The sequence below is a fragment of the Epinephelus lanceolatus genome, chromosome 22 (genome assembly GCF_041903045.1).
Source record: "Epinephelus lanceolatus isolate andai-2023 chromosome 22, ASM4190304v1, whole genome shotgun sequence".
NCBI lineage: Eukaryota > Metazoa > Chordata > Actinopteri > Perciformes > Serranidae > Epinephelus > Epinephelus lanceolatus.
This window is the reverse complement of record NC_135755.1, coordinates 4317374-4343816: the sequence shown is the minus strand read 5'-3', so window position 1 is coordinate 4343816 and position 26443 is coordinate 4317374. Positions and strand designations below refer to the sequence as shown.

Genomic DNA, 26443 nt, shown 5'->3' with positions numbered 1-26443 from the left:
TCGCACAGGAATACCACGCATATCACATGAAAGCGCAGGAGCAGAGCTTTCCAATGATACCACACACATCATTGTGCTGTCATCCCATCACGCTGTAAATACAGATCAATTGTCTACAAAATAAAAACCTGACGAATTTCTTTACGATCCATTATACAGATCTTGTTATCAGTCACTTCATATAGTGAGGAATATCGTATCTTACCACGTCTTAGGCTTGCGTGTGTTTCTTCCTGTCTATCCACATTTGTAGTCCAGCTTTCAAGATGCAAATATCTCCATATTGTCCAGTTGACACTCCATCAAACTTTGTATGACAAGACCAGCCACTTCACCTTTGCGCACCCAGACAACTGCAGCGTAATTATGCATGCTGACAGGGCCGTAGTCACCATATACATTGAGGGGGACACGTGCCCCCCCACCAACAACAACAAACTTTGTTTACTGCAAACAAAGTGGCAAATATTATCTTGGAGGACATCAGTGCACTTGGTTGACTATTTTTCTATGATCTTAGATGTAAATATTGCATGTTTCTTTCAGATAAAACACATTTTTGACTTGTGAATGAGTCAATGGAATTTCTTGCAATAATGAAAAAATACTAGCAATCATGTCCGCCTGGCACAAGCCACATGTTTTGGACAGCTGTGAAGTGACAGAATGTCCCAGCATCATGGTTCTTATATTGCCAGATTCCAGAGAGTCTCCCCTCTTCATATATGGCAGAATATGTCAACTTCCAACTTGCTATGGTGAGATACATGTAAAAATGTAAGAATTTAGTCACACGGATTTGTTTTTTTCATTGATATAAAAATTAATATAAAATACAGGCACATAGAAGGACATGGAATGATGGCAAATCTGGTTAGCCCAGATTGTCCTGAAAAAAAAACAAGATATAGCATGTGTATGTAGCCTTTATAATGACTGTGATATGAACTTAAAAGTAAAGGCAGTAAAAAATACCCCCAAAACACCTAGGGCCCATAGGGTTAATAAAGATAGAAAATAACAGTGGACCCAAAACGGACCCCTAGGGTACACCATTAAAAACACTTAACCAAGAGAGCCCATCAAACTGGACCCATTGAGATCTTTCAGAGAGGTAGTTCACAAACCATCCGACTGCCTGGTCAGACACACCAATATTGTTCACTAACAAGTTTTTCAAGGATCTTAGCCAGAACTGACAATTTAGAAATGGGCCTATAATTAGTTAATACAATGCTAATGAAAATTTAATTTATTATGACTGCTAATGTTATATAATTATAGTTCTATATAGTATTATTTAGTGTTATGTTGTTTTTTATGCAGTGTGTTGAAAAATGCTGTTATATTAGCCTATATTGTGTTTTACACTATGAAATTTTGTATATTATTTTGTGTTGTCTGATCAAACACCATCATGTTATATTATATCAAGTTATATTTACTTATGTAATATCATTACATCATTACTCAAAACAATGTAATATATGAAAACAGTGAAATAACACACACACACATACATATATATATATGTATATATATATATGTATGTGTATATATATATATATATATATATATATATATATTTATATAGTGCCATATTCACTTATGTAAATGTGTGTTATGTTATATTGTGTTTCTAAACGTGTAATATTATTTTGAGTTATTTACCAGACACCATGCTGTTGTATTTTGTTACATTGGCTTATGTTATTTTGTGTACTGTTACTTTATTTTGCATCATGTTATGTAATATGTTATTTTGTATATTGTCTTATATTCACTAATTTAAATCTTTTTTTTATTTTTTATCATGCACTATTTTGTTATATTGTTTTTGATTAACTGACATCACATTGTTCTGTGTTATTTGATCACACATCACTTTATGTTGTATTGAGTTATATCAACGTTTTATTTTTAATTTTATTACATTTTTATTTATTTCGCATTTTTTTTATCTTTTTGTGGGGGCGCCATGGTGGTGCAGTGGTTAGCCTTGTTGCCTCACAGCAAGAGGGTGGGGGGTCTGAACCCAAGGGTCGGGGAGCCCTTCTGTGTGGTGTTTGCATGTTCTCCCTGTGTCAGTGTGAGTTTCCTCCAGGTGCTCCAGCTTCCTCCCACAGTCCAAAGACATGCAGGTTAATTGGTGACTCTAAATTGTCCGTAGGTGTGAATGTGAGTGTGAATGGTTGTTTGTCTCTATGTGTCAGCCCTGTGATAGTCTGCTGACCTGTCCAGGGTGAACCCTGCCTCTCACCCAGTGTCAGCTGGGATGTCCTGGGAACATTTTACACGTTATTTTGTCTTGTTACGTAATATTGTGTTATGTTAACTCACGTATATTATATTTATGTTGTGTCATGTAATATTATGTTATGTTGTAGCGTCTTTGTGCCATCAAAATGAATCCATTTAATATAGTATGGAGACTTTCCCTGGAGACCCCACATTAACCAAACTCTAATGGTTCTCCACAGAGAGTCGCCTGGTCAAGAGATCGACAGCTTGTCCCTGGGGCTGGTCTTTGTTAGGTGGTCGCTGTTACCGCTACGTTCCAACACTTATGACCTGGGCTAGAGCTGAGGTAATATTGGTGACTTTGACTCAGGAGGCTTCTACAACAAGCTCATTTTGTTTGCATACACATGGACATTTGGTGACCTGGGGTCTTAATTCTTACTTTCCTTGACAACTCCTCTCTGTCCATCTGTCTCTCTGTTTGTCTCCACTGCAGAGAAACTGTCAGGCCCTGGGTGGAAACCTTGCGTCTGTTCACAACATCCAGGAGTACTTTAATATTCAGAGGCTGATTTCTCAAGTCACTTATCACTCCCACCCGGCATGGATTGGAGGCTCTGATGCACAAGAGGTATTTTCATTGCACAACTATGAAATATTGCACAACAAATACATATAATATTTATTTAATGATGAATTATATTATAGTTCATGCCGTTATAATACTGTTGATGGTATCACATTACTCTTACATGAACTATACTTTTGTGACTTTGCAGTGACTAATCACACCACTATGTTACTTCACTTGAGACAGTATGTACAGGGTACTGTGGGCACAGGTGTCTTGTAATTTTGGCTTTAATTGCCTTTGTATAGTTCCTTATTCATATTTATAGTGTACCGTGCTCCTGGCCCGTATTCTGAATTTGTATCTGAATTCTCAGAGTTTTTATCCAGTTTAGTTCTTAAATCAGATAAAGTTATTATTGTAGGCGATTTTAACATTCATGTCGACGTTGATAATGACTCCCTGGCTACCGCGTTTATCTCATTATTAGACTCCATTGGCTTCAGTCAGGGTGTACATGAACCCACTCACTGTTTTAACCATACCCTCGATCTAGTTCTGACGTATGGAATTGAAATTGATAACCTAAAAGTCTTTCCACAGAATCCCTCGCTATCAGATCATTATCTGATTACTTTTGATTTCTTTTTACTCGATTACACGCCACTCAGCAACAGTTACTATACTAGATGTTTATCAGATAGTGCTGTCGCAAAATTTAAGGAAAAGATTACTTCGTCGTTAAATTCAATACCAATACCTTCAGTAACAGGTTTCCCGTGCTGACTTTAATCTCTCCCAAATTGATCATTTTGTTGATAGCGCCGTAGGCTCGCTGCGAACAACGCTCGACTCTGTAGCTCCTCTTAAAAAGAAGTTAACAAAGCAAAGAAAGTTTGCTCCTTGGTATAACTCTCAAACCCGTAAGTTAAAACAAATATTGCGAAAATTTGAAAGGAATTGGCGATTAACCAAACTGGAAGAATCTCGTTTAATCTGGGCAGACAGTCTCAAAACTTATAAGAGGGGCCTCCGCAATGCCAGAGCAAACTATTACTCAGCATTAATAGAAGAAAACAAGAACAACCCCAGGTTTCTTTTCAGCACTGTAGCCAGGCTGACTGAGAGTCAAAGCTCTATTGAGCCTTGTATTCCTTTAGCCCTTAGCAGTAATGATTTTATGAGCTTTTTTAATGACAAAATTCTAACTATTAGAGGCAAAATTCATGACCTCCTGCCCTCAGATGGTAGGCCTACCTATCTAACCTCAAACACAGCTGTAGAATCTAATATATATTTAGATTGCTTCTCCCCAATTTCTCTTCAAGAATTGACCGCAGTGATTTCTTCATCTAAATCATCAACGTGTCTCTTAGACCCCATCCCAACTAGGCTACTTAAGGAGGTCTTTCCTTTAGTTAACACTCATATATTAGATATGATCAATATATCCTTATTAACAGGCTATGTACCGCAGTCTTTTAAGGTAGCTGTAATTAAACCTCTCCTAAAAAAGCCCACCCTGGATCCAGAGGTGTTAGCCAACTATAGACCAATATCTAATCTTCCCTTTATGTCAAAGATCCTTGAGAAAGTAGTCGCAGACCAGCTGTGTGATTTTCTCCAGGATAATAATTTATTTGAGGAATTTCAGTCAGGATTTAGAGTGCATCATAGCACTGAGACAGCACTAGTTAAAATTACAAATGACCTTCTGATTGCTTCAGACAAAGGACTCGTCTCTGTTCTTGTTTTATTAGATCTTAGTGCGGCGTTTGACACAATTGACCATCAAATTCTACTGCAGAGACTGGATCACTTAATTGGCCTAAAAGGTTCTGCACTAAGCTGGTTTAAATCTTATTTATCTGATCGTTTTCAATTTGTTGACGTTCGTAATGGATCATCCTTACGTACCAAAGTTTGTTTTGGAGTTCCGCAAGGTTCTGTGCTCGGACCAATCCTATTTACTCTATATATGCTTCCTTTAGGTAACATCATTAGAAATCACTCTATAAATTTCCATTGTTATGCGGATGATACACAGTTGTATTTATCGATGAAGCCAGAAGAAAGTAATCAATTAACTAAACTCCATAACTGCCTTAAAGACATAAAAAATTGGATGAGCACCAATTTCCTGATGTTAAATTCAGACAAAACTGAAGTTATTGTTCTTGGCCCCAAACAACTCAGAGACTCTTTATCTGATGACATAGTTTCTCTAGATGGCATTGCTCTGGCCTCTAGCGCTACCGTAAGAAACCTCGGAGTAATATTTGATCAAGATTTGTCTTTTAATTCTCATTTAAAACAAACCTCACGGACTGCATTTTTTCATCTGCGTAATATTGCGAAAATTAGGCCTATCCTGACCCGAAAAGATGCAGAAAAATTGGTCCACGCTTTTGTTACCTCAAGGCTGGATTACTGTAACTCTCTATTATCAGGTAGCTCTAGTAAGTCCTTAAAAACTCTCCAAAGTCTCCAAAAGTAGATCAGGAGCCAGAGCCTTCAGCTATCAGGCTCCTCTCCTGTGGAATCATCTTCCTGTTACGGTCCGGGAGGCAGACACCGTCTCCACATTTAAGACTAGACTTAAGACTTTCCTCTTTGATAAAGCTTATAGTTAGGGCTGGCTCAGGCTTGCCCTGTACCAGCCCCTAGTTAGGCTGACTTAGGCCTAGTCTGCCGGAGGACCCCCTATAATACACCGGGCTCCCTCTCTCTCTCTCTATCTCTCTCTCTCTCTCTCTCTCTCTCTCTCTCTCTCTCTCTCTCATATTCTATTACTGCATCTTGCTAACTCGGCCATTCTGGATGTCACTAACTCGGCTTCTTCCCCGGAGCCTTTGTGCTCCACTGTCTCTCAGATTAACTCATATCACAGCGGTGCCTGGACAGCGTGACATGTGTGGTTGTGCTGCTGCCGTGGTCCTGCCAGATGCCTCCTGCTGCTGCTGCCATCATTAGTCATTAGTCATACTTCTACTGTTATTATACACATATGACTATTGTCACACAAGTATACTGTCAGATATTAATATATACTTTCAACATATTGTACCACAGTAGCCAGAACTATAACTATAATATTATTACTTTCATTAATGTTGTTGTAAGCTACTGTCATTACCTGCATATCTCTCTCTCTCTCTCTCTCTCTCTCTCTCTCTCTCTCTCTCTCTCTCTGTCTCATTGTGTCATATGGATTACTGTTAATTTATTATGCTTATCTGTTCTGTACGACATCTATTGCACGTCTGTCCGTCCTGGAAGAGGGATCCCTCCTCAGTTGCTCTTCCTGAGGTTTCTACCAATTTTTTTCACCGTTAAAGGGTTTTTTTGGGGAGTTTTTCCTTATCCGCTGTGAGGGTCTTAAGGACAGAGGGATGTCGTATGCTGTAAAGCCCTGTGAGGCAAATTGTGATTTGTGATATTGGGCTTTATAAATAAAATTGAATTGAATTGAATTTATATTCTTGTTTTTCTTAAATTCTTCTTTTTAAAATTTTTCTTTTTTGACCCCTCATTCTCCCATTTTTCACTTTTATTTTATGTAATGTTCTGTGCTACACTTTCTTTCAGGAGAGTGAATGGTTCTGGAGTGATGGCACACCTTTCCACTACCAGAAATGGTGTCATGGAGAGCCTAATAACAGGGGCGGCAGGGAGCATTGTCTGCAGATGAATCATGCAGGTAAAACAACATAGTGCTAATTGTAGCAGTGATGCTAATGATAAAATAGGAAGGAATACAGTGAGTTAACTCAGAAATATATCGTTCTGACATCTTCTGGTCAGTTGGTTGATGTGCTCTTGTCCCACCAAATTCTCATTGGTCGGACGGTCACTGGTGTTACTGTCATAAGACTGTGTGTCGACCAAAGCATTTTTATGGCTCTGTGCCAGCAATAGCCACATAATTAAGAGCCGACCACTTTGAGTGACAGACTGTCTGCTGATAGTGTCCTCGGCCTCTCAGTCAGATCCACGTACCCCTCACTCACACAGCGCCAGCCTCTTGCCCAACTATGTTCACCTCTGGCTCCAAAAAACCAAGATGGTGACGGCTGATGTGTCAAACATGAGGCTTCAAAACCACAAACAAATGGGTGATGTCACTGTAGCCACGTCCATTCTTTCTACAGTCCATGGTAAAAAGTGACGAGGGCAGCGTTTTACCCAAAGTTAAACATTTTTCAAATCTCTGTGACCAGACAGAAAACAGCAACATGCATGGCTTAGTGAAGAAAAGTGAAGACGCTCAGGGCCTCATAATGACACTGAGGTTTGTAGCAGAGTGTAAACACACAGCACTCCTGAGTCTCATTACAGCGCTGGCCTCAGAAAAAAACAAGCATGAATTCACGATAGCTGCGACCTCCACACCGAATTTCAGCCTCCTAGAACAAAAACTGTGACCACCAAACAGTGGAGACATATTGTGAAACCGACAGAGCAAGATAGAGCTGCTGGTCGCAGCTTCAAAATGCTTTGGATGACACACAACACTGCCAGGTAGATTTAGTTCATCTAGAGATAACATGAAGATTTTCTTCCCATCGACCAATCAGCTGGCTGAAGAATAAGATGAGTTTAGTTGACCAAGATTTTCTTTGACTGACAACAGCCCTCTCCAATTAATAAAGTTCAGTTTTTATTGTTAAAATTATTCATGATGAATCAGTTAGGAGTCACTGATCACATCACCAGTCTGAGGTCTTTGTTTGTGTCACATTCACTGACTCAACAAACATTTTATTTTTTTGCTTGCAGCTGACAAGTGCTGGAATGACCTCCCATGCTTCTCCCAGTTACCGTATGTCTGCGCCATGGATAGCAAATGATTCCAGGTCTGACACAGAGACATGAAGAACCCATTAAAAGCACAAACACTTGTGTTGTGTGCATGCTTTCATATACATCTTTCTTTACACCCTCAGTCTCATGTGAGCTGAGTTTTTCTTTGCTATCGCTGTAACGCTACTGAAGGAATGAAGTGACAAGTGACATAAACAGGAGCTGGATTGTCTCTGAGGCCTTGTGCCTTTAATGAGAGCAGACTGAATGTGTTATGAAAAGAATGCTTTTAGCACAAATCTACATATATTCTGCAAAGTAAACTCTTCTTTCTTGTCTTATGCAAAATTAAAGGCTCAAGCATCCAAACAAACTGGTCTGTCATAAATCTATCTATTACTGCAGCGTGGCTGTACACACTGCACCTTATACACCTCAGAGTGAAGCACTAAATAACACAAAATGACATGTGGGGTGTTGCACTCACCTTTGTAGCCTCCTTTTGTCCGTCACCAACAGAAAAAAGGAAACAGCACCATTTAGTTGAACTCACTGGAGCCACCAACTGGTGCTGATTCCTGCAGAGGTCAATGCCTAACTAATACCTCTTTTCCACCAAAATTAGCGTGTGTAGACGTTTTTTTAAACACTGGAAAACCCAGCAAAAATTGGCTATAGGCTCCTCTCGCATTGCCAGTAGACCAGCGCTGTGTACACAGCTCTGCAGCAGACGAGTATGCCTTTCTGTTTGTGGGGATTTTATTTGTCACGTGTGACTTCACAAACAGGCCGGACAACAGGTTAGTGAACAGCAGAAAGCAGCATGGAGGCCTGAGAAAACTTTACAATGATTACTTTTCATTATAAATCTCTTATTTATTCAGTCTGTCTTTCAAACTCGGTGCAGACTCATGTGAATTAATGTTTGAGTGCTGCTTGGGTGGAGACAGACAGTGTTTTGTGGTGGTGTGTTGTTGCATCTTGCTGGTTCAGGGACTAAAATGAACGTGTTTACCTGGGTGTTTCCATCAGTGCCGACTGAAGCTGGAGCCGGTAAATACCTGTTACTACTGCAGAGACGTTTGACTTAGGTGTGAATGCTGATCAAGACGAGACTTACAGAATCTCGATTTTAAGGGGTGCAAGAAAACTCAAAAAACATACAGTAGGCCTTTATCTAAGGATTTCATTCATTTCTGTGAGGAAAACTAAATGAAATGATATTAATATTTCCAAGTTACATTATGATCAAAGACACAAACTTAAAAGAAATCTCACAGGAGAAGGACATCGTGATGACCTGATGAACACAAGCGAAATTCACAGAGCTGTCACTTTCTGTTTAAGAGCTCCACCCTGCATTGGAAAAGTACTTGGTCAAAACATCCAAAAAGCAAACAGAACAACAGCCAAGCATCAGGAGGAAGAAAACACTGAATTTATCAGGAGAGGCAGATAAAGTGTGTATGACTGTAAAAAAACAAACAAACAAAAAACAGTGTTACAGACAGGAAAACTCATCCCTGATTTAATATTCACAAACTTCCTGCAGTTATTGTGTTCAGTATTTTGGTTAATTGCACAGTTGTTCTGTTGTTGTTAAACATTGAATATAATAAGAAATATCCATAAATATGTCACTTAGTCAGGGGTGGTTCAGTTTACTCAGTGATAGAAAAGAAGTCCCTGATGGAAAAGGTTGGGAACGCCGGGGTTCGATGGCCAAAGCAACTTCTTCTGATTCCATTTCACAACCTCCACTTCCTCTACTTGGTTTACCGGTGTATTACAGCCATGTGTGAAGCGAAGTATAGGCCGCCAACTTCCAATGAAGCCTTTGAACCCTTTCTGGACTTCCCTTGAACCATTATTATCAATGAACAGACTACAAGAAGCCACCGGAGGGTCAAATGTTTAGGACTCAACCCCTGTATCACCCCAGTCTTGACAAACACTTCTTTCAGCCATCCTTAGGCCAAAAAGAGGTAAAAAGTTCACTTGAGACCCGCCTGAAGTTCCCAAACCCGCCCACTTTGGCCGGATAAAAACAAGTGGGCTCGGCGCATCTCTCTCTCTTCTTTTTTGATCTCTTCTTCTTTTCTTTTTTTGTCTCTCTTCCTTTTTGCCACTCTTTCTTACGTTTTTCTTACTGTGACCGGGTGCCCTTTGGAGCACTCCCAGTCGCTGTGGGGCGCTGTGCCAGTCATCCAGGGACTTGAGGTGCTGGTCGGTGCGCACCTTTAAAAGGGTGTCATCACCGAGCTGGCTCCCTTTTCTCTGGTCCTGGCAGTGAGCGTCGGTGGCGTGGTCGAGGCGGCTGGATTGTTTGGCGTGGGCCGTCACTGTGTTCGTGTGTGCTCGGCATTGACTGAACCTTGCGTGCCTTAAAAGGAAGGTGAGTTGGCTGCCTTTTCCCACCTGCCTGAATGTCTCATGGGGAACCTTACTCGGTCTCACTGATCTGCTTGTCACTGCGCAGCACGGCTGGTGTGGCTGCGGGGGGAGCAATTAGCTTGTGCCGAGGGAACCTGACCGCCGTGGTTGGCGTGGTCGGCAGGGTGGTGCGGGCGCACCACGTTGGATCTGGGCTCCGCCTGGCTGTGGGTACGCGCTCGGAGCGGCGCGGCCGTGGGGTAAGCTGGCTCATTTGTCTTGCTTGTGCTTAAAAGCATGCAACATCAGGCTGACACATGCTCCCTTTCTGATTTACATACAGATTCCCCCCTAAAAAGTGCAGCTTTCTCCTTCCAATATTCACCAGTTTGGCAACAGCTGTGTGGAGGACGCCGGCCTTAATCAGCCATCAGGAGACGGGCACTGCTGTTTTAGTATTGGTTCTCTGGTTATGATTTCTGTTATGGTTTAATTTAATTCAGTCCCTCGTTATGTAGGTTTTCCTTTAATTTTGTTTTGCCACAGTTAATTATAGAATTGTTAAATTTATTACTGTTGGATTTCTTTTCTGTTAGTGATTTCAATTTGAATCTGTCTACTTTCCCCAGTTTTGGCTTTATTCGTTTAATCTCTCTTTTGTTTGCTTTGGTTCTTTCCATTTTGTCTGCTTTATTGTGGGACTCTAGTTTTACTTTTTCCTATTTAGTTATTTTCGTCATCATCTTTATTTTCTTTTTCTTCTATTTCATTTCGGGTCGGGGGGGGGGGGGGTTTATTGTAAAGAGATTTTGGGTGAGGCAGGCTGCCCACCTACACACCTTTTCGACGGTTGGAACAGACTCTAAGACTTGTTTCATTTTGTTCATTGTTTATTCTTTTCTTTCTTTCGGTTAATTTGGAAGATTGTGTTTAAGTTGGATTATTTCTCTGATTTTCTTATAACCTTGATTCTGTTTTGTATTTGATTTCATTTATTGAGTAAGGAGGCAAAAATAATTAATTCTTCCTTTGTGTTACAGGTGCTGTGGGCCAAAGCGAGCAGCAGTCCCTTTCCTGGTGGTGGTGCTTTCACAGTTCAGTATTTGGTGTGCTTCACAGGTGGTGTTTGATTTGGTTTCTCCCTCCTTGGTTTCCTGCCGCCGTGGTAAGCCCCAGCCCTGAACTATTTGGTTGCCTCTGTTTGTTCCAGGCCTTTTTTTTAAAGAGAAATTGTGTTTTTAACTCAAAAATAAAGTATATATTTTTGTATGTGAATCACGTCTCTGGCCCTGTGTTACATTGAACCTGTGTTGCCAGTAAGTAATCCTGTAAAAGTGTAGGTATATTCCCAGGGGTGAAATTCCCCTGGGTGGCGTTGTCGAGCTCTGCATCCCTAGCATACCCCCCTCCACTCTGCCACATTACGCTTTTATACTCGGTTCCTGCATAACTCTTTCATGCTCACGATCAAAGTTATTTTAGACTTTTAAATTTTGCTTATCCAGTTTTCTTTTATCTCCAGTGTTTTCAACATTTTTATGCGCATTAATAATAACTTTGATAACAATATGGAATGGCCAAAAAGATTGTTTTCATTTTTATAATAAGCGAGTAATCATCACAAAGCAGACAAGCGCCTGTTCGACCTGCCTCTTCACCCAAAGATTCATCAGATCCAGCAGCTGCCAACCACTTGTTGTGTCATATCATTATCATTTGCTATTCATTTACTCAGCTGTTCCACATTTAGCCTAAATAAATCTTCATTTATCACCAAGTCGTTGTCTGTGTATATTCCTTTTGAGCAGGAACTAAGATCCCTGTATGGAGAACTCATATCCCAGATACTGAGATTGATTTATTATTGATAAGCGTGCTGACGAATTAATAATTGGTTTCCGGATTTATTAATTTGATTAGTCGCTTCCCACATTAAAGTTATAGTTGGTAATCCTGTTCAGAAACACTTTTTGTTACACTGGGTGAAATGGTCCTTCCACCCTGAGAGTAGTCAATACATAATGTGTTCAGAAAAAGGAATGAAAAAAATCCGACCTCTGTGGCAGCTGCAGGCCTGTAAGAACTTTGACCAATCCCTGCCATTCGGTGCTTATGGAAAGAACCAATCAGATGCCTTCATGTCTCGTCTTGCCTGAGCCCCCCTCTGTCCCTGCCTCCCTCCTCCCTGCATGCACTCATCACATATATTCAGCACAAACCAGACATCAACAGCAGTCCAGCTTTTGAACAGTGGAGACAACTGAGGGAGCTGAAGGGCCTGAAAAGTGATGCAGAGGTTGCTGTCTCTCTGTTGGACAGGTAATTATGTTTGCTTTGGGGGGATTTGTTATTTTACTCGGCTCTCCTCTGCTCTCCTGACTGCAGGATGCGCGTTCAGGCATGTCTGGGCTCGTGGCTTTGGACGGAGCACTGACGGGAGGGGGAGCAGGGGGTGGAGCTTAGAGGAGGTGCCGCTTTCAAATCTTGCTAGCTCTCCAACATTACCAACTATAGCTTTAAGAGGGTGGTGCCCCAAACTTTATTACGAGTGCAAACATTCTCAAAAAGGTATTTCCCCTACATTCATTTGTTTGCTCAAAACCTATTTAGATTTCTTTTTATCAATATTTCAAAAGTGTGTTTAAAATCGACAGTTGAATGGAAACATGACAGCTGTGAGCAGTTTCCATTAGGACTGCTTTCTATGGAAAAAAAAGTATTTTAAAAGGATGCCAGCATGTCTGCGTATCATCTGGATTAACAGAGATGGAAGTGCTGCTGTTTGTAGTTCTGAGTCCCAAACATAACACTGTTTGTCATGGGGTGGCAGCAAAAATTTCAGAGATCACAAACCTGACGCTTGACACAACTGAAGGAATGTGAGAAGTTGTTTTTGTGCAATTCTGGTGAACTGACCCTTTGACCCCTCCTGTGGAGCAGATCAGGGCGTCGAGGTGCAGATGTGCAGAACTGTGTCGGTGTGCAGGGTGTAGCTGATAAAGGGTGCTGATGATATTTACTCTGTGCAAACAAAGGTTAAAATATTAAACAAGGATGTTGTCTCAGTGGGTTTCATCTCCTCTTTGACAATGTTCTCAAAGCTTCAGTGCAAAGCCAGGGAACAGATCCAAAACAATCAAACAAGTGAACCATGTGTCAGGACATTACCATCATCATACCACAAAGTGTAGTGTCAGGGCCATATCCAAGGCTCATCAGTGGAACAGATGTAAAACTACATACAAGAAACAATCACATTATCATCATGAGTAAAGTTTACATTCAAACATAGAGCAAATTTTATCTGAATGCCCAAAAAGAAAACAGCAACAGAAAATACAAATTAATGTCCGTTTCCATCCATTAGTGTTACGTGACACTGCTGCACGGGAGACAGGTCTGTGTTTTCTGATGGAGGTGGTAAAGTTGATGGTTCTGGTTTGTGAGGGGATCAGTTCTCACCTCCTTCTTTTCAGATGTTAAAGTGTGCATGACACTGAACCCCTGCTGAGGCAGAAAAGAGAAAGAGAGATAGAATAAGTGACTGCTGTCACAAGCACAAAGTAATTAGGTTTTTGCCCTTATTCCAAAAAAAGACAATATTACTTATAAGCTGTTTACATGACTAATGAAAATGAATACTCTCCTATTACTCTCATTTATATGCAGCCATGCATACTCTGATTAACATGTCCTTACCACCATTGCTTTTATTACATCAATCGGCAGTAGGCCAATCGGGGCGGCAGTACCTCAGTCCATAGTCTGGAACCGGTTCCATCACAATTGGAGTAATGGTTCCTAGATTGTAAAAAAACATCACATGCATTTCCATTAGAGTGCGGCACGGGCCTCATATTTCTGTCCGAACCCGACCGAGCCCAACATAATTTAATGACTAAAGCACCAAGTTTGTGTCACACAGTTGTCATGGTTACAGGCTATGTAACAGGCCGGGCGTGCTCAGCATAGAGGGAGACCTCCGTGTTTGAGACGGGAGCGGGCGGCGGGAGGTCCAAGGCTTCCAGCGAGGGAGGTGGTAGAAATATAACAAAATAAGATAAAATAGGAAACTAGAAATAAGAAACTTGTCTCCCTCTTCATTTAATTGTCAGCGCTTAATCAAGGCGGAGGCGGGCGGCTGGAGGTCCAATGCTTCCAGCGAGGGGAGAGGTAGAAACAAACAGCCAATGTGTGTGTGTGTTCTGTTGAGGTGTTGTCACGTAAATAACAGTGCCAAAGCATGAATGCATTTGAGTATTTTTTTTTTACATTGCTGTGGTTAATTTGAGGTAACAGTGTTACTGTAGAAATCAGAGAATCACTTTTTGTTGTTATATATTCTCAGGGAGATGATATAAGCTCTAAATCTGAAATACACACCACACACAAATTTGTATTTTCATCTAATTGTACTGTGCAACAGTTAGAATAAAGTTTGTATTTGTATGATTGCATGTGTTTATTATATACTTGTTTAAGTATAGCAAGTATAATGAATATAATGTAGGAATCGGTAAGAGGAATTGGAATCGTTAAAATCCTAATGAGTCCATAGGGACTTGGGTTGGGAACCGGAGGGTCGCCGGTTCAAGTCCCTGTCCAGACCAAATATGGAGCGTGGACTGGTGGCTGGAGAGGTGCCAGTTCACCTCCTGAGGTGCCCTAGAGCAAGGCACCGAACCCCCCAACCACTCGGGGCGCCTGACCAAGGCAGCCCCTTCACTCATTGAACACTGAATTTCCCCTCAGGGGGATTAATAAAGTATATAAAAAATAAATAAAATAAAAAATCATCATCATCTTGGCATCAAAACAGGACTTTTTTAAAGTTTCCCACCTGCAGTGGACCTGTTGGACCTGTTGGACAGTGTGAGCACAGCCTCTCCCTTTCAATTCTTCAACCATCTTCTTGAAAAGCTCAGTGTTGTGATATTTGCATATATCCAAGAACCTGCTCATATCCAAGTCTTTTATAATGTTATAAAGTAGGTGTGTTTATTCTTCCTACCAGAAATATGGGCTTTTCTTTTGGCAATGCATTTCTGCACTAACCTTGGAAACTGTTGGTTTGTTAACCGACAACAGGCTGTGTGTCGCAAACTGCAGCAAAAATCCCAACTGAGATGCATATTCTGAATGTGCTGTTTACATGTCCAAAGAATGCTCTTAAAACCTGAATAACAGCAGCAAATCCCACATGTCTGAATCGGCAAATGCTTAATCTGAAAAGACACCAAATTTGGAATCTCTAAGAGGAAATTCTGTTTACATGACTTGCATCAAATTCAAAATATTGTTGCATTACAAATAATAGTGGAATTTTAGTAAGCATGTAAAGGTACCCAGTGTCTTCCATATTTGCCAAATTTAAAGGATGTCTTCCATTTTGTCAAAGCGAAACAAGTTGTCCTGTGGTATTAATTGTAATTTAAGACAAGTCCTAAAATGTTTAGCTGTATCTGTTTATATTACGGTTTCATATTTAACTGTTTATATCTTGCAGGTGGCAAACTGTCACCCTTCAAGCCTCCAAAGTAAATAGGAGATTGAGAGGTGATGCCAGTTGATGCACTGACCAGCTGTGAATCTAATAACCTTTTACAGATGGTTAACCCATCATCATTTAGGGTGGAGTAAACTGATGTACTTTAAACATGTTTTATGACTGATGGATAGATAATTCACTGTATATAAGAGCTGGTCTTGGGCTTGTTCAGCATCAACACTCAGGCTGACACTGAGAAGGAGGAAGAGAAGATAATCCACCAGAAGGTTTGCTTTGCTTTATTTCTTTACCTCTTTTTATGCCTTCGTGCCGGCATGTTATGTTTTTGGGTCCATCTGTCCATCTGTCTGTCCATTCTCATGAATGCAATGCTGAAAAACACCTAGAGGGAATTTCTTCAAATTTGGCACAAACGTCCACTTGAACTCAAGAATAAAGTGATTAGTTTTTGGTGGTCAAAGGTCAAAGTCTCTGTGATCTTACATCTGTTTCATTTTCATTAACATAATATCTTGAGAATTTCCTCAAATTTGGCACCAACATCCACTTGGACTCAATGATGACCTCATGAGAATGTGGTGGTCAAAAGTCAAGGTCACTGTGGCCTCACAAAACATGTTTTAGTCAAGAGTTCATACGCTAATTATGACAAAATTTCACACAAATGTTTAACGCAATAAAATAACAAAGTGACGACATTTTTAAATCCAAAAGGTCAAAGGTCATCTTCACTGTGACATCACAATTCAAAATTCCAGTTTTATGTTTCTTTTTTCTCTCATTCAGAAGAGGACAACAGTCACTACAGCTCAGCTGTTTCAGAAGTTTTACTGACATGTCTGTTTTTCTTTGTTGAAGGTAATTATCAACATTGAGATTTGCATCATCTCCACGATGAAGACGCTGACTGTGTTTGCACTTCTTTGTGCTATGATGGCACTGACTACAGCTGCTGGTGAGTGTTAACAATGTGTGTGTGTGAGCAAAAAGACAAAGATAAATTCTTTGCATCTGTTTATATCCAGCGACGCGATGGAAATAATCACTAACTGCTGTGTTTAACTGTTCAGCTCTGTCCGAGGTGAAGGATGAACACGGGACAGTGGAAGTAATTCAAGAAGGTGAATACATATTTCCTAACTGCTTTACACTTTGTCTGGAGACTCAATATTACCTTATCTCTAAATTAAGTTTATTCTGTTTGTTTGCACTTTTACACTTGGTAACTTGGCATCTTCTTGTAGCTTTGGTGTTCTCTTATTGCTCATGTTTTCTTTCTGGGCAGCTATGTTTTACCTTTTTTCTCTCCTCTGTAGTTAAACTGCCAGTCCATGGGTGCAAACCTTGCGTCTGTACATCTAGCTGAGGAGTATCATGGGATTAAAAAGATGATAGAAGATAAAACTCATGGGCATCCACAGACATGGCTTGGAGGCTTTGATGCTGAAGAGGTATGTCATGTATCATTCCAAAAAATGATTGAGTTTGAATGTTCGTTCTCTAAATCGAGATCCCAGAAATATGACATCATGTGGTATATATGTCGAAATTAATCAAGAATTTAAACTGGAGAAGTATTTGTGGCATGAAAAGCAAAAAAGCAGACAGGATATTTATAATTTCAGAGTGAATAACAGCAGAATTCCTAAAGTCAGTGGAAGATATGAAGGGCTGGATAGAAACCTTTGTGATGACAATGGTGTAGGAGATGAGTATCATATTCAGTTTGAATGTCAGAATGTAAGCTAAGGGTGTTTTAGGACTTTTTAAACAAACCAAACTCAGTCCTCTTAAAGTGCACCAAAAAGAGACTTCTGACATTTGATGTATTTTACATCCCACATCTGGAGACGTGCAGTATCTTCTGTGGACCAAACTACTCCTGGTCCTGCATCCTTGCAAGTGTTACAGGTCGACGTGGTTTCACCAGGTGTCTCCAAGTGTCCCAGTGCAACAGCTTGTGATCTAGAGGGCTGAATACAGTGGCAAAGAGCAAAGTGAACCTGGAGCACTTTGTGTTCACAAGGCACAGATTAAGTGCCAGCGCAGCACCATGGACTTGAAGCAACACGAATTGATGGAAACAGACATTAATTTGCATTTTCTTTAGCTGATTTTTTTTGGACATTCAGTTAAAATTTGCTCTGTGTTTGAATGTAAACTTGACTAATAATGATCCTGTCATTGTTTCTTGTATGTAATTTTACAGCTGTTCCACTAATGAGCCTTGGATATGGCCCTGACACTACACTTTGTGGTATGATGGTGGTAATCTTGTGACATGTGGTTCACTTGTTTGAATGATTTGTATCTGTTCCCTGGCTTTGCACTGAAGAGAATTTCAAGCGAAGAGATGAGACTTATTAAGATAACATCCTTAGTAAATATTTTAACCTTTGGTTGCACAGAGTAAATATCAGTAACACCCTTTACCAGCTACACCCTGCACATCAAAGCCTCTGAACAGTTCCACAGAAGGGGCTGTTTTTGTCACTCTTACTGTTACTCTTTGGCCTAATACTTTTTAGTGAATATAACCATGATCCAAGTTGTGGAACTACAGTGCACATGATGCTTTGGTGGATGTAAACAGGAAGTATTCTGTTGCATGGAGTGGTGATGAGATAGCTGTGGGATACAACTTGAGTTTAGACTATATTTGTTTAAGTTTTGGCAACTTGGCAACATTACGTATGTTGAATCCGTTTTGAGCAGCTCCTGTTTGCAGTGTACCCATAGATGTCGGCAACTATGACTACTTTGATACTAAAAAAAACTTAAAAACATGATTATTCTCAGGCAAAGTGATGCACATTGCAGCACTCAGGCATTAAGAGATTTATTGCCTTCAAGTATCTGCTGTTGCTTCAACTGCTGATGGTGTTGATAAGCAGCCAAACTAGCAACCAAACTGCACTGATTAAAGCAACACAGTGGAGGATTGCACTTTTTACCTCACGGGTCCCCCTACAGACGAAAAACGGTATTGTCTGTTACAACTGTCGGAAAAATCTTTATGTACGTGCATTTGTTGACAAGCCATCGATACTGGTTAACTTCCTGAAGCTGGCTGTGTAATGCGCAACAACATAGCCTGGCAAAGGCAAGACACTGACACTGAGATGGCGGACGCTGAGTGGACGCAGGCAGGCAGGCTCCAGAGCTCTTGCTACAAAAAGCAACAAACTTTGTACCACCATCTCTGCTTTTTATTCTTTTTGTGAGTTTACTTTTACTTCTGTGCCCGCTATGTCTGCACTTTCTGTCTAAAAGTTATGATCAGGCCTACTCTCCAGCCAAGGGCAGCCAGCACCTATTGTTTACAAGATTCATGAACGCTAACCGAGCAAGAACGCCACCAGGTAAACACCAACCTACAAAGGCACCCGGCCGTCTCATGGGGCTTGTGCATCTCACAGCCATTCTCCTTCTGGCTGGAGATGTAGAAATAAACCCTGGTCCCTGGTCATATCTAACCCGGAGACACAACACCCGGCCCAACTGACTCGGCTAGCCCAACCATGGCTAATGTTAGCACAACCACAGCAACAAGCCATGTTAGTCTGGCTCCCTGCGCCAGTAACTGCGCTACATCTGCTACATCAGCTAACGTTACCACAACAACTCACCTGGACTCCACCCTCATTCCCTGGGCACCTGCCACCACTGTCACTATGGCCAGCCTGGTCCTCACCGCTGCGGGGAGATCCCTTACTGCTGCTGTCCAGGTCGCCAGCTTGGTTACCATTACTCAGGCCTGAGCGGTGGCTAACACAGCCTCCATCCTCCGTCTCCTCCACTGAGCCGCTAACCAGCGGTAGCCTAGCAGCGGCAGCAACAGCAGCAGCAGCAGTGACCTCTCCAGGGGTTGGGCGCCCACAGCCTACAGCTGAGCAGCTGGATGTCTCCTCCACCAAGCCGCTAACCAAAATGAATGCCATGACAACCACATCTAACTTTGTTCACCTTGGTTTGGCTACGCTACTCTAAAAAGAGGAGGGGGATATGACGTATGCTGTAACGCAGCCAAATTTTGTAGTCCTTTTAGTGTCTGGGTTCCTATCTGAACGCTGAAACTGCATAGTGCCAGTGCAAGTGAAACAGACGCTCTCAAGCAACGACGGAGGTGTCATCCAACCTATTGTGAGTTGATGTACCATCACAAGGATCTTGGATATATATTTTGAGGGCTCAAAAACAACATTGTGTTGCTTTAACTTAATGTAGTGTCTGGATAGAAAGACGTTCTTTGCTCAAGACAGTTGTGTCTGAGCTGTGTAGGAACAACAGCCTTCTAAACTCCTCCAGAACCTGGATTAAAAGTGAACAGACAAATGAGAGGCCACTCGGAGGGTCAAATGTTTACGACCCTGCCCCCGATCTCACCCCAGTCTTGATGAACACTCCCTCCAGACATTCGCGTGCCACATTCACGTTCTAATGTGCATAATCCTTGTTTGTTAGCTGAATGATATTCATTCATTCATTCATCTTCTAACCGCTTCATCCTCTTGAGGGTCGCGGGGGGGCTGGAGACAGGGCTGACACATAGAGACAAACAACCATTCACGCTCACATTCACACCTATGGACAATTTAGAGTTACCAATTAACTTAATCCCTAATCTGCATGTCTTTGGACTGTGGGAGGAAGCCGGAGTGCCCGGAGAGAACCCACGCTGACACGGGGAGAACATGCAAACTCCGCACAGAAGGGCTCCCACGCCCGGGATCGAACCGGCAACCCTCTTGCTGTGAGGCGAGAGTGCTAACCACCACACCACCGTGCCGCCCAGCTGAATGATATATTCATTTTAATCCTGTAGGCCAAAGTATTAGCGAATTATGAGTTCTGGTTTTTAATCCCTCATTTAACATGGAGCCATACTGCCATCTTATGACGATAGTTAAGGAGAGTTTCCTTAAGGAATCCCATATTATATTTAGAGTTAAAATATAGTTGGATTGATTAATCAACTTGTTTTCATGAATATGTGCCTTCTCATTTTGTTTTATTGCAACTGCAGGTTAGTCTAGAGTGTGTGTTTATGAAACAGTTGATACGTGTAGTAAGCGGTATAATAATTGCATTAAAGTTAATTTGATGTTAAGAACCGATTTTGACCATAATGGGAAGAGTATGTGTCTATCGCGCGTAGTATGTTAAAGTATATGATCTCACATAATAAAAAGCATTAAGTTTCCTCCAAAATAAAGTAATAAGCCTATCTACAACTAAGAGACCGCCTTAACAAACACGGCCACTTAGTGGCTGGATAAAACAAGTGAGCTCAGCGCATCTCACTCTCTTCTGCTCTTTTGCACCTTTTACTTTTCTTTTTCGCCTTTTTCCTTTTTGTTTATTTGCTTTTGCCATATCTCCTCCTCACTATACTCTTTATGCTTTAACCAGTTATGCTCTTATACTCGGTTCCCACGTAACTCTTTCTTGCTCACGATGGAAGTTATTTTAAACTTTTAAGTTTTAATTATCCAGTTTTTCTTTTGTTTACAGTGCCTTCAGTAACATTATACCTGAGGTGACGAAGCCAGCCGATTTCAACATTTTTATGCGTGTTAATAATAACTTTGATAATAATATCGAACGGCCAACGAGATTGTTTTCAACTTTATGATAAGTGAGTAATCATAACAAATCAGACGAGCGACTATTCAACTGGCCTCTCCACCCAAGTTTCATCGGAGCCAGCAGCTGCCAGGCACTTGTCACAGTGGTTCTTTTGCCAAACTCAGAGACTCTCTGCAGCTTAAGAGAACCAACGTTTGAGGACCACCTGAAGGACGTCGCAGTCAGGTTCAACTGCTCCTCCACCACTGTGTTCTAGCCGGTTTCATTCTGCTGGGAAGTCCGGGAGCTGCAAAGCGACAGTCCGGGGTCTTCGGAGAAACATCTGCCTGATTCAACGCTGCTAAGAAAGTAGGCAAAGAATTTCCCTCACCTGGTGCAGCCGCTGTGTTGTGGTAAGAGTTGATGTCGAATATGAGATTTAATTATTCTGACCTTAATTTAGGTTTCCTTAGGTAAATGGTTTTGCGCATCCCTGCGTCCCCAATTTATCTATAGCCACATACTCTCTCTCACTCAGGGGCGGAAATCACGGAGGGGACAGGGGGACATGACTCCCCCTTCAGTAAAGCTGTACCCCCCTAGAATCATTTGAGACACAATTAATAATTTTTGAACAATGCAGTAGTATTTATTGAAAGTACAATGTAAGTGGTGCTCATTATAATCGCGCAATAATGTGATATTTAAATCATAAAAGATTTAGTCCCCCCCTCCCATTCCTAGTAGTGGTATATCCCACACTCTTTCCAACGGGCGGGGCTGCTTGGCAGCAGCAGCAGCGTGTGGCTGGACCCGCAGCCCACATCGCCCATCGCAGGTTAAGATGTTCACTCACACAGACACAGTTTAACTTACACATGTTACAACACATCCCATTTTAATGTTACAACAAGCCCCAGGCCCAGGCTGATCATATAAACTGTCTGCAACATTTCTCCTGCATTGTTCAAAAGCCTACTCAATTACGAGTGCTGCTAAGCTAAAAGCTAATGATTAAGCTCAGAGTTTAGTGATAGAGAGGACAGGAGAGAAAGAAGAGGGAGAGGACAGGACAAGAGCAGTCAGTGGCGGAGCAATGGGTACCTGTCTGTAGGCTCTCCACCTGTCAGTGAGACAAACATGAATGACGTGCAGTCTAACTGACGAGGAGCGGTCATTACGCGTGACTATTACGCACGGTTGTAACGGAGCGTAGCTAATGAGTACCTGTCTGTAGGCTCTCCACCTGTCAGTGAGACAAACATCAAAGACGTGCAGACGAGGAGCGGTCATTACGCGCGACTATTACGCATGGTTGTGAGGTGCACAGCGACAGATCTCACAGCACACTGTTTATAAACCAGTTTACCAGTTTAATTGCAGGAAATGTTTAGTTTTAGTTTTAGTTTAGTTAGTATAGACATTCACTCTGCCTGTTGGAGAGATAGAGAGAAGATTAAAGCGTCAAATTGCAGTAAAAGATGCTGTATAAAAGACAGGCTACAACTTTTTTTTGTTGTCCCCCCCCTGGAATTATTCTCTAAAATTTTACTGTTTATTGTCCCCCCCCAACTATGGAATGGGATTTTCGCCCCTGCTCTCACTATCGCCAAACTAAATAACGTACCTCTTACCTCTTGTCTCAATCCATTTATACATACTGTTGATTTTGTGTCATCTCATATTATTATCATCCTCATTCATTTACTCAGTTGTTACACGTTTAGCTTAAATAAATCTTCATTTATCGCCAAGTCGTTGTCTGTGGATATTTCTTTTGAGCAGGAACTAAGATCACTGTGTGGAGAATTCATAACCCAGATACTGAGATTGATTCATTAGTGATAAGTGTACTGATGAACTAATAATTGGTTTCCAGAGTTATTCATTTGATTAGTTGCTTCCCTCATTAGGAGGGTGGTGCCCCAAACTTTATTACGAGTGCAAACATTCTCTAAAAGGTATTGTTCCTACAGCTGTTTGTCTCAATTTTTTTATCAATAGTTTTAATTATAAAAAAACTTTTATTACTTGGAAAAATGATCAGTATATTTGTCAGCTGCAGTCAGTTAAAGAAAATGTTGGACAACTGAAATTCTACTTTTTCTACTACTGCCCTAGGAGACTGCAACTTGAATTCATGCTTGTTTTTTCTGAGGCTGGCGCTGTAATGAGACTCAGGAGTGTTGTGTATTTACACTCCACTACAGACAGCAGCAGCATGATGAGGCCCTGAGCAACTTGCCCTCACTAAGCAATGCATGTTTCTGTTTTATTTCTGGTCACAGAAAAATGTTCAGCTTTGGCTTAAACGCTGCACTTATCACTGTCACCTTTTACCATTAACTGTAAAGATAATTGATGACCATGTTTGGGCAAGAGGCTGGTTCTGTGGTGGAGCAAAGGGTGGATCTCACTGATGAGCCGAGGGCACTATCAACAGACCCAAATTTGAGGTAATTACCTCAAGGTGTTTTTGAGATATCCCAGTCATGAGAATAAAACGGATGCAAGATCAAAGAGACCTTTGACCTTTAACCACCAAAATCCAATCAGATCATGCTTAAGTCCAAGTGGACGTTTGTTCCAAATTTGAAGAAATTCCCTTGAGGCGTTCTTGAGATATTGCGTTCACAAGAATGGACAGACGAACTTACATATGGACACATAGACAACCCGAAAAGATAATGCCTCTGTCCAGGGCTACTGCAAGTGCAGAGGCATAAAAAGAGGTAAAGAGAGAGATAAAGGGAAGCAAACCTGCTGGTGGATTATCTTCTCTTCTTCCTTCTCAGTGTCAGCCTGAGCGTAGATGTTCAAAAACCAAAGACCAGCTCTCATATACAGAAAATGATCTATCCATCAATCATAAAATATGTTTAAAGTACATTGTTATGGAGGGACGGGTACTTCCTGGATAGTACTTTGGCTGGCTGAGTAACCCTCTAGATATCACTTAGAGAATATGGTGGAGACTTAAAGCACCTATGTTGAGAGGAAAAGGTTCATGTCTCTTTACCGATGATGGAATGAGTAGTGTTACCAGTGGTCAACGGGGTAGATATTCACTCATGGCATCACTCTTGAACAGCCACCGTACACGAAGGAGAGAAGGGATAAAATAAGAAAACTGAAAACAGGTGTGACTCCGTTAGTAGGCAGGGTTTCCTGGTCTGGTCTACAGGGGCTGTGGTGTATTCTGCCAAGCAACAGTGACAGCCTCCTTTTAATCCTCTTGCCTTTTGCACATAAATCAATTCACTCCACTCCAGTTGATGGTGGACTAACCATCTGTGATGAGTTATTAGATTTATACCTGGTCAGTGCATCAACTGGCATCACCTCTCTGATAAAGGCACGTGATGAGGTCATGCTAATCAGAGTGAGCATGGCTGCATGTAAACAGGAATATTAGCAGGATGATCATTTTTATCAGTCAAGTAAACAGCTTCGTAGGAATATTGTATCTATATCACAGTGCTGTATGTGTCAGCGCTAGAGAAAGATCTGGAATCACAGATTATCATTCTGCTATCGGGGAAGAAAATGCTCTGGCTTGTTTCCATGTCTTTAAACCAATAACAATTGTCTTGGTGCCCACAAGAGGCGCTCTTGGTTTAAAGAAAAAGTTCAAGGGATGGCAAGTCCAACATGTCCTCATCCCAAATCATCACATATGATGTTTGTCAGTGGACTTTAACATCTACATATTAAGCGCTACGTATCCGTTGGCACTTTTGATGTATCAGAGTGGGGAAAAGGTTTAGAAAAAACATCAAGGTTTGGCTCTGTAGGAAGCAAACATCGGCCTTGTGGTTCAAAGTCCGGGGTTTGTTTGACCCACCCACCCCAGGGGCGATTCTAGGATCAGAGGTTTAGGGGTGCTGAGCACCCAGAGAGCTGCCCGGCCAGGCAAGATAAATTTCACTGTTTTGTACATTTTAACGCAATTTCATTCCCACATTTGTGAAAGAAAAGCACAACACTTTTTGGGAAAGTCTTTGACTAAACCATCAAATCTGATAAAGGTTATTTAAATGCTGAGCCACAGCAAAAGAGGAATGGATTGGAATCATAAAAGAAACATATCGTAACCCTAATTTCTGGGGGAAGACAACTCATTTTGATACAGCAGCTCCTCAACATACACATAAACAGTATGTATGTTTCTGGAGTAAACCAGCCCCCTATAGTGAGTACCAAAAATACCAAAAATGGACCTTGGACTTGTTTTTTGGACTTTTATTTGAAATGAAATGCACAACATGTAACATTAACATATTAACAGTAATTGACTTTTTCAATGTTTGTCTCTGCCTTTTCCCTTCTTGTCACAATAGGAGTTATAATGTTAATGGGCATCCAGTCAGCTAGTCAGTAGCACCTTGTCTTTAATATTAACACATGCACATGACACAACAGCTAGCTTCTCTCATTCCAATTCAAACAGAGGACAGTGGTACTGACCACCTGTAACCAGTGCTTAATTTGTAAAATTAGACGTAGGGGAACACTTTGGGCCTCTGAGAGAGCAGTGTTCCCCCACTCCCAAAAGTGATGGAACACTTTTTTTAAACGGCACCCGAGCCGCCACACTGTGCGACTCCGAATGGAATGGTTGTGACATCTAGTGTTGTCACGGTACCAAAATTGGGACCCACAGTACGATACCAGTGAAAGTATCACAGTTCTGAGTAGTATCAGGATACCACAGCAAAAATGAGGCAGATGTGCCTTTTGTCATTTATAAAAAGATAAATCACTTTTCTATAATATATCAATGATATTTCAATGGAATAAATTACTTATTGATTTATTCATACTTCAAAAACAGCATCAATAAGTGATTAACATAGGGGGGATCAAAATAAAATGAATTAATAAAATAAAAATCAACCAGCCACCCTCCTCCCCTGACAAGTAAAGAACAGTCCCTTCATAAGTAAAGAACAGTCCCTAAAGTGCGGTGAGGTTTGTGGACCGTTACCTGCCACAAAGAGAGAAATGTGAACGGCTCGTTTCTCCTCTGACACGCCACATACCTGTGTGCCGCCACAGCTCAGCTGTTCAGGTACTTTTGGGCAGTCATGATGCCAACGAAAGAGGAAATTACTGGACCTGGAGTCGGACTTCTCTGTCGCCGGTAAGCCATTATGTTGCAGCGCGGAGCACTATGGACGGCGTATTTGAATGCCGTATCCTGTCTGTGACCCCCGTTCAACCCCACAACTGGCAGGATTCGCATTTCGTTTCTGCCGCTGGTTGAAATCTGTACTCGAACAGCGTGCTGAATGATTTATTTTGCTCGCTCAAATTTATTTTTAGTCGCAAATGCGAGTAAAATGCTCGCACGTAGAGCTCTGTGGAAAACAAATCAC

General features: G+C 41.3%; 2 protein-coding genes across 11 annotated transcripts in view; both read left to right on the top strand.

Annotated features, from left to right (window-relative positions):
• The window catches only part of LOC117245741 (type-2 ice-structuring protein-like), a 130974-nt gene extending 122986 nt beyond the window's left edge, over nt 1-7988 (top strand). The window contains exons 7-10 of the mRNA XM_078164009.1: nt 2481-2587; nt 2738-2872; nt 6401-6512; nt 7592-7988. Coding sequence (XP_078020135.1) covers nt 2481-2587; nt 2738-2872; nt 6401-6512; nt 7592-7662 — 425 coding nt within the window. The 3' untranslated portion in view covers nt 7663-7988. The remainder of the gene's footprint in view (nt 1-2480; nt 2588-2737; nt 2873-6400; nt 6513-7591) is intronic.
• The window catches only part of LOC117245974 (type-2 ice-structuring protein-like), a 61123-nt gene that overhangs the window by 29416 nt on the left and 5264 nt on the right, over nt 1-26443 (top strand). For 2 of the 10 annotated variants that reach the window (XM_078164025.1, XM_078164017.1), the window contains exons 1-4: nt 15721-15763; nt 16356-16452; nt 16568-16618; nt 16814-16948. The exons of 3 other annotated variants lie outside the window; for them this stretch is intronic. The gene's annotated coding sequence lies outside the window, so the exon portion shown is untranslated. Of the gene's footprint in view, nt 1-9893; nt 10011-10094; nt 10249-10789; nt 11154-12212; nt 12308-15720; nt 15764-16355; nt 16453-16567; nt 16619-16813; nt 16949-23349; nt 23522-26443 lie in introns of those variants that run through there. 5 more of the 10 variants (XM_078164018.1, XM_078164019.1, XM_078164020.1 and 2 more) reach the window with 5 other exon arrangements.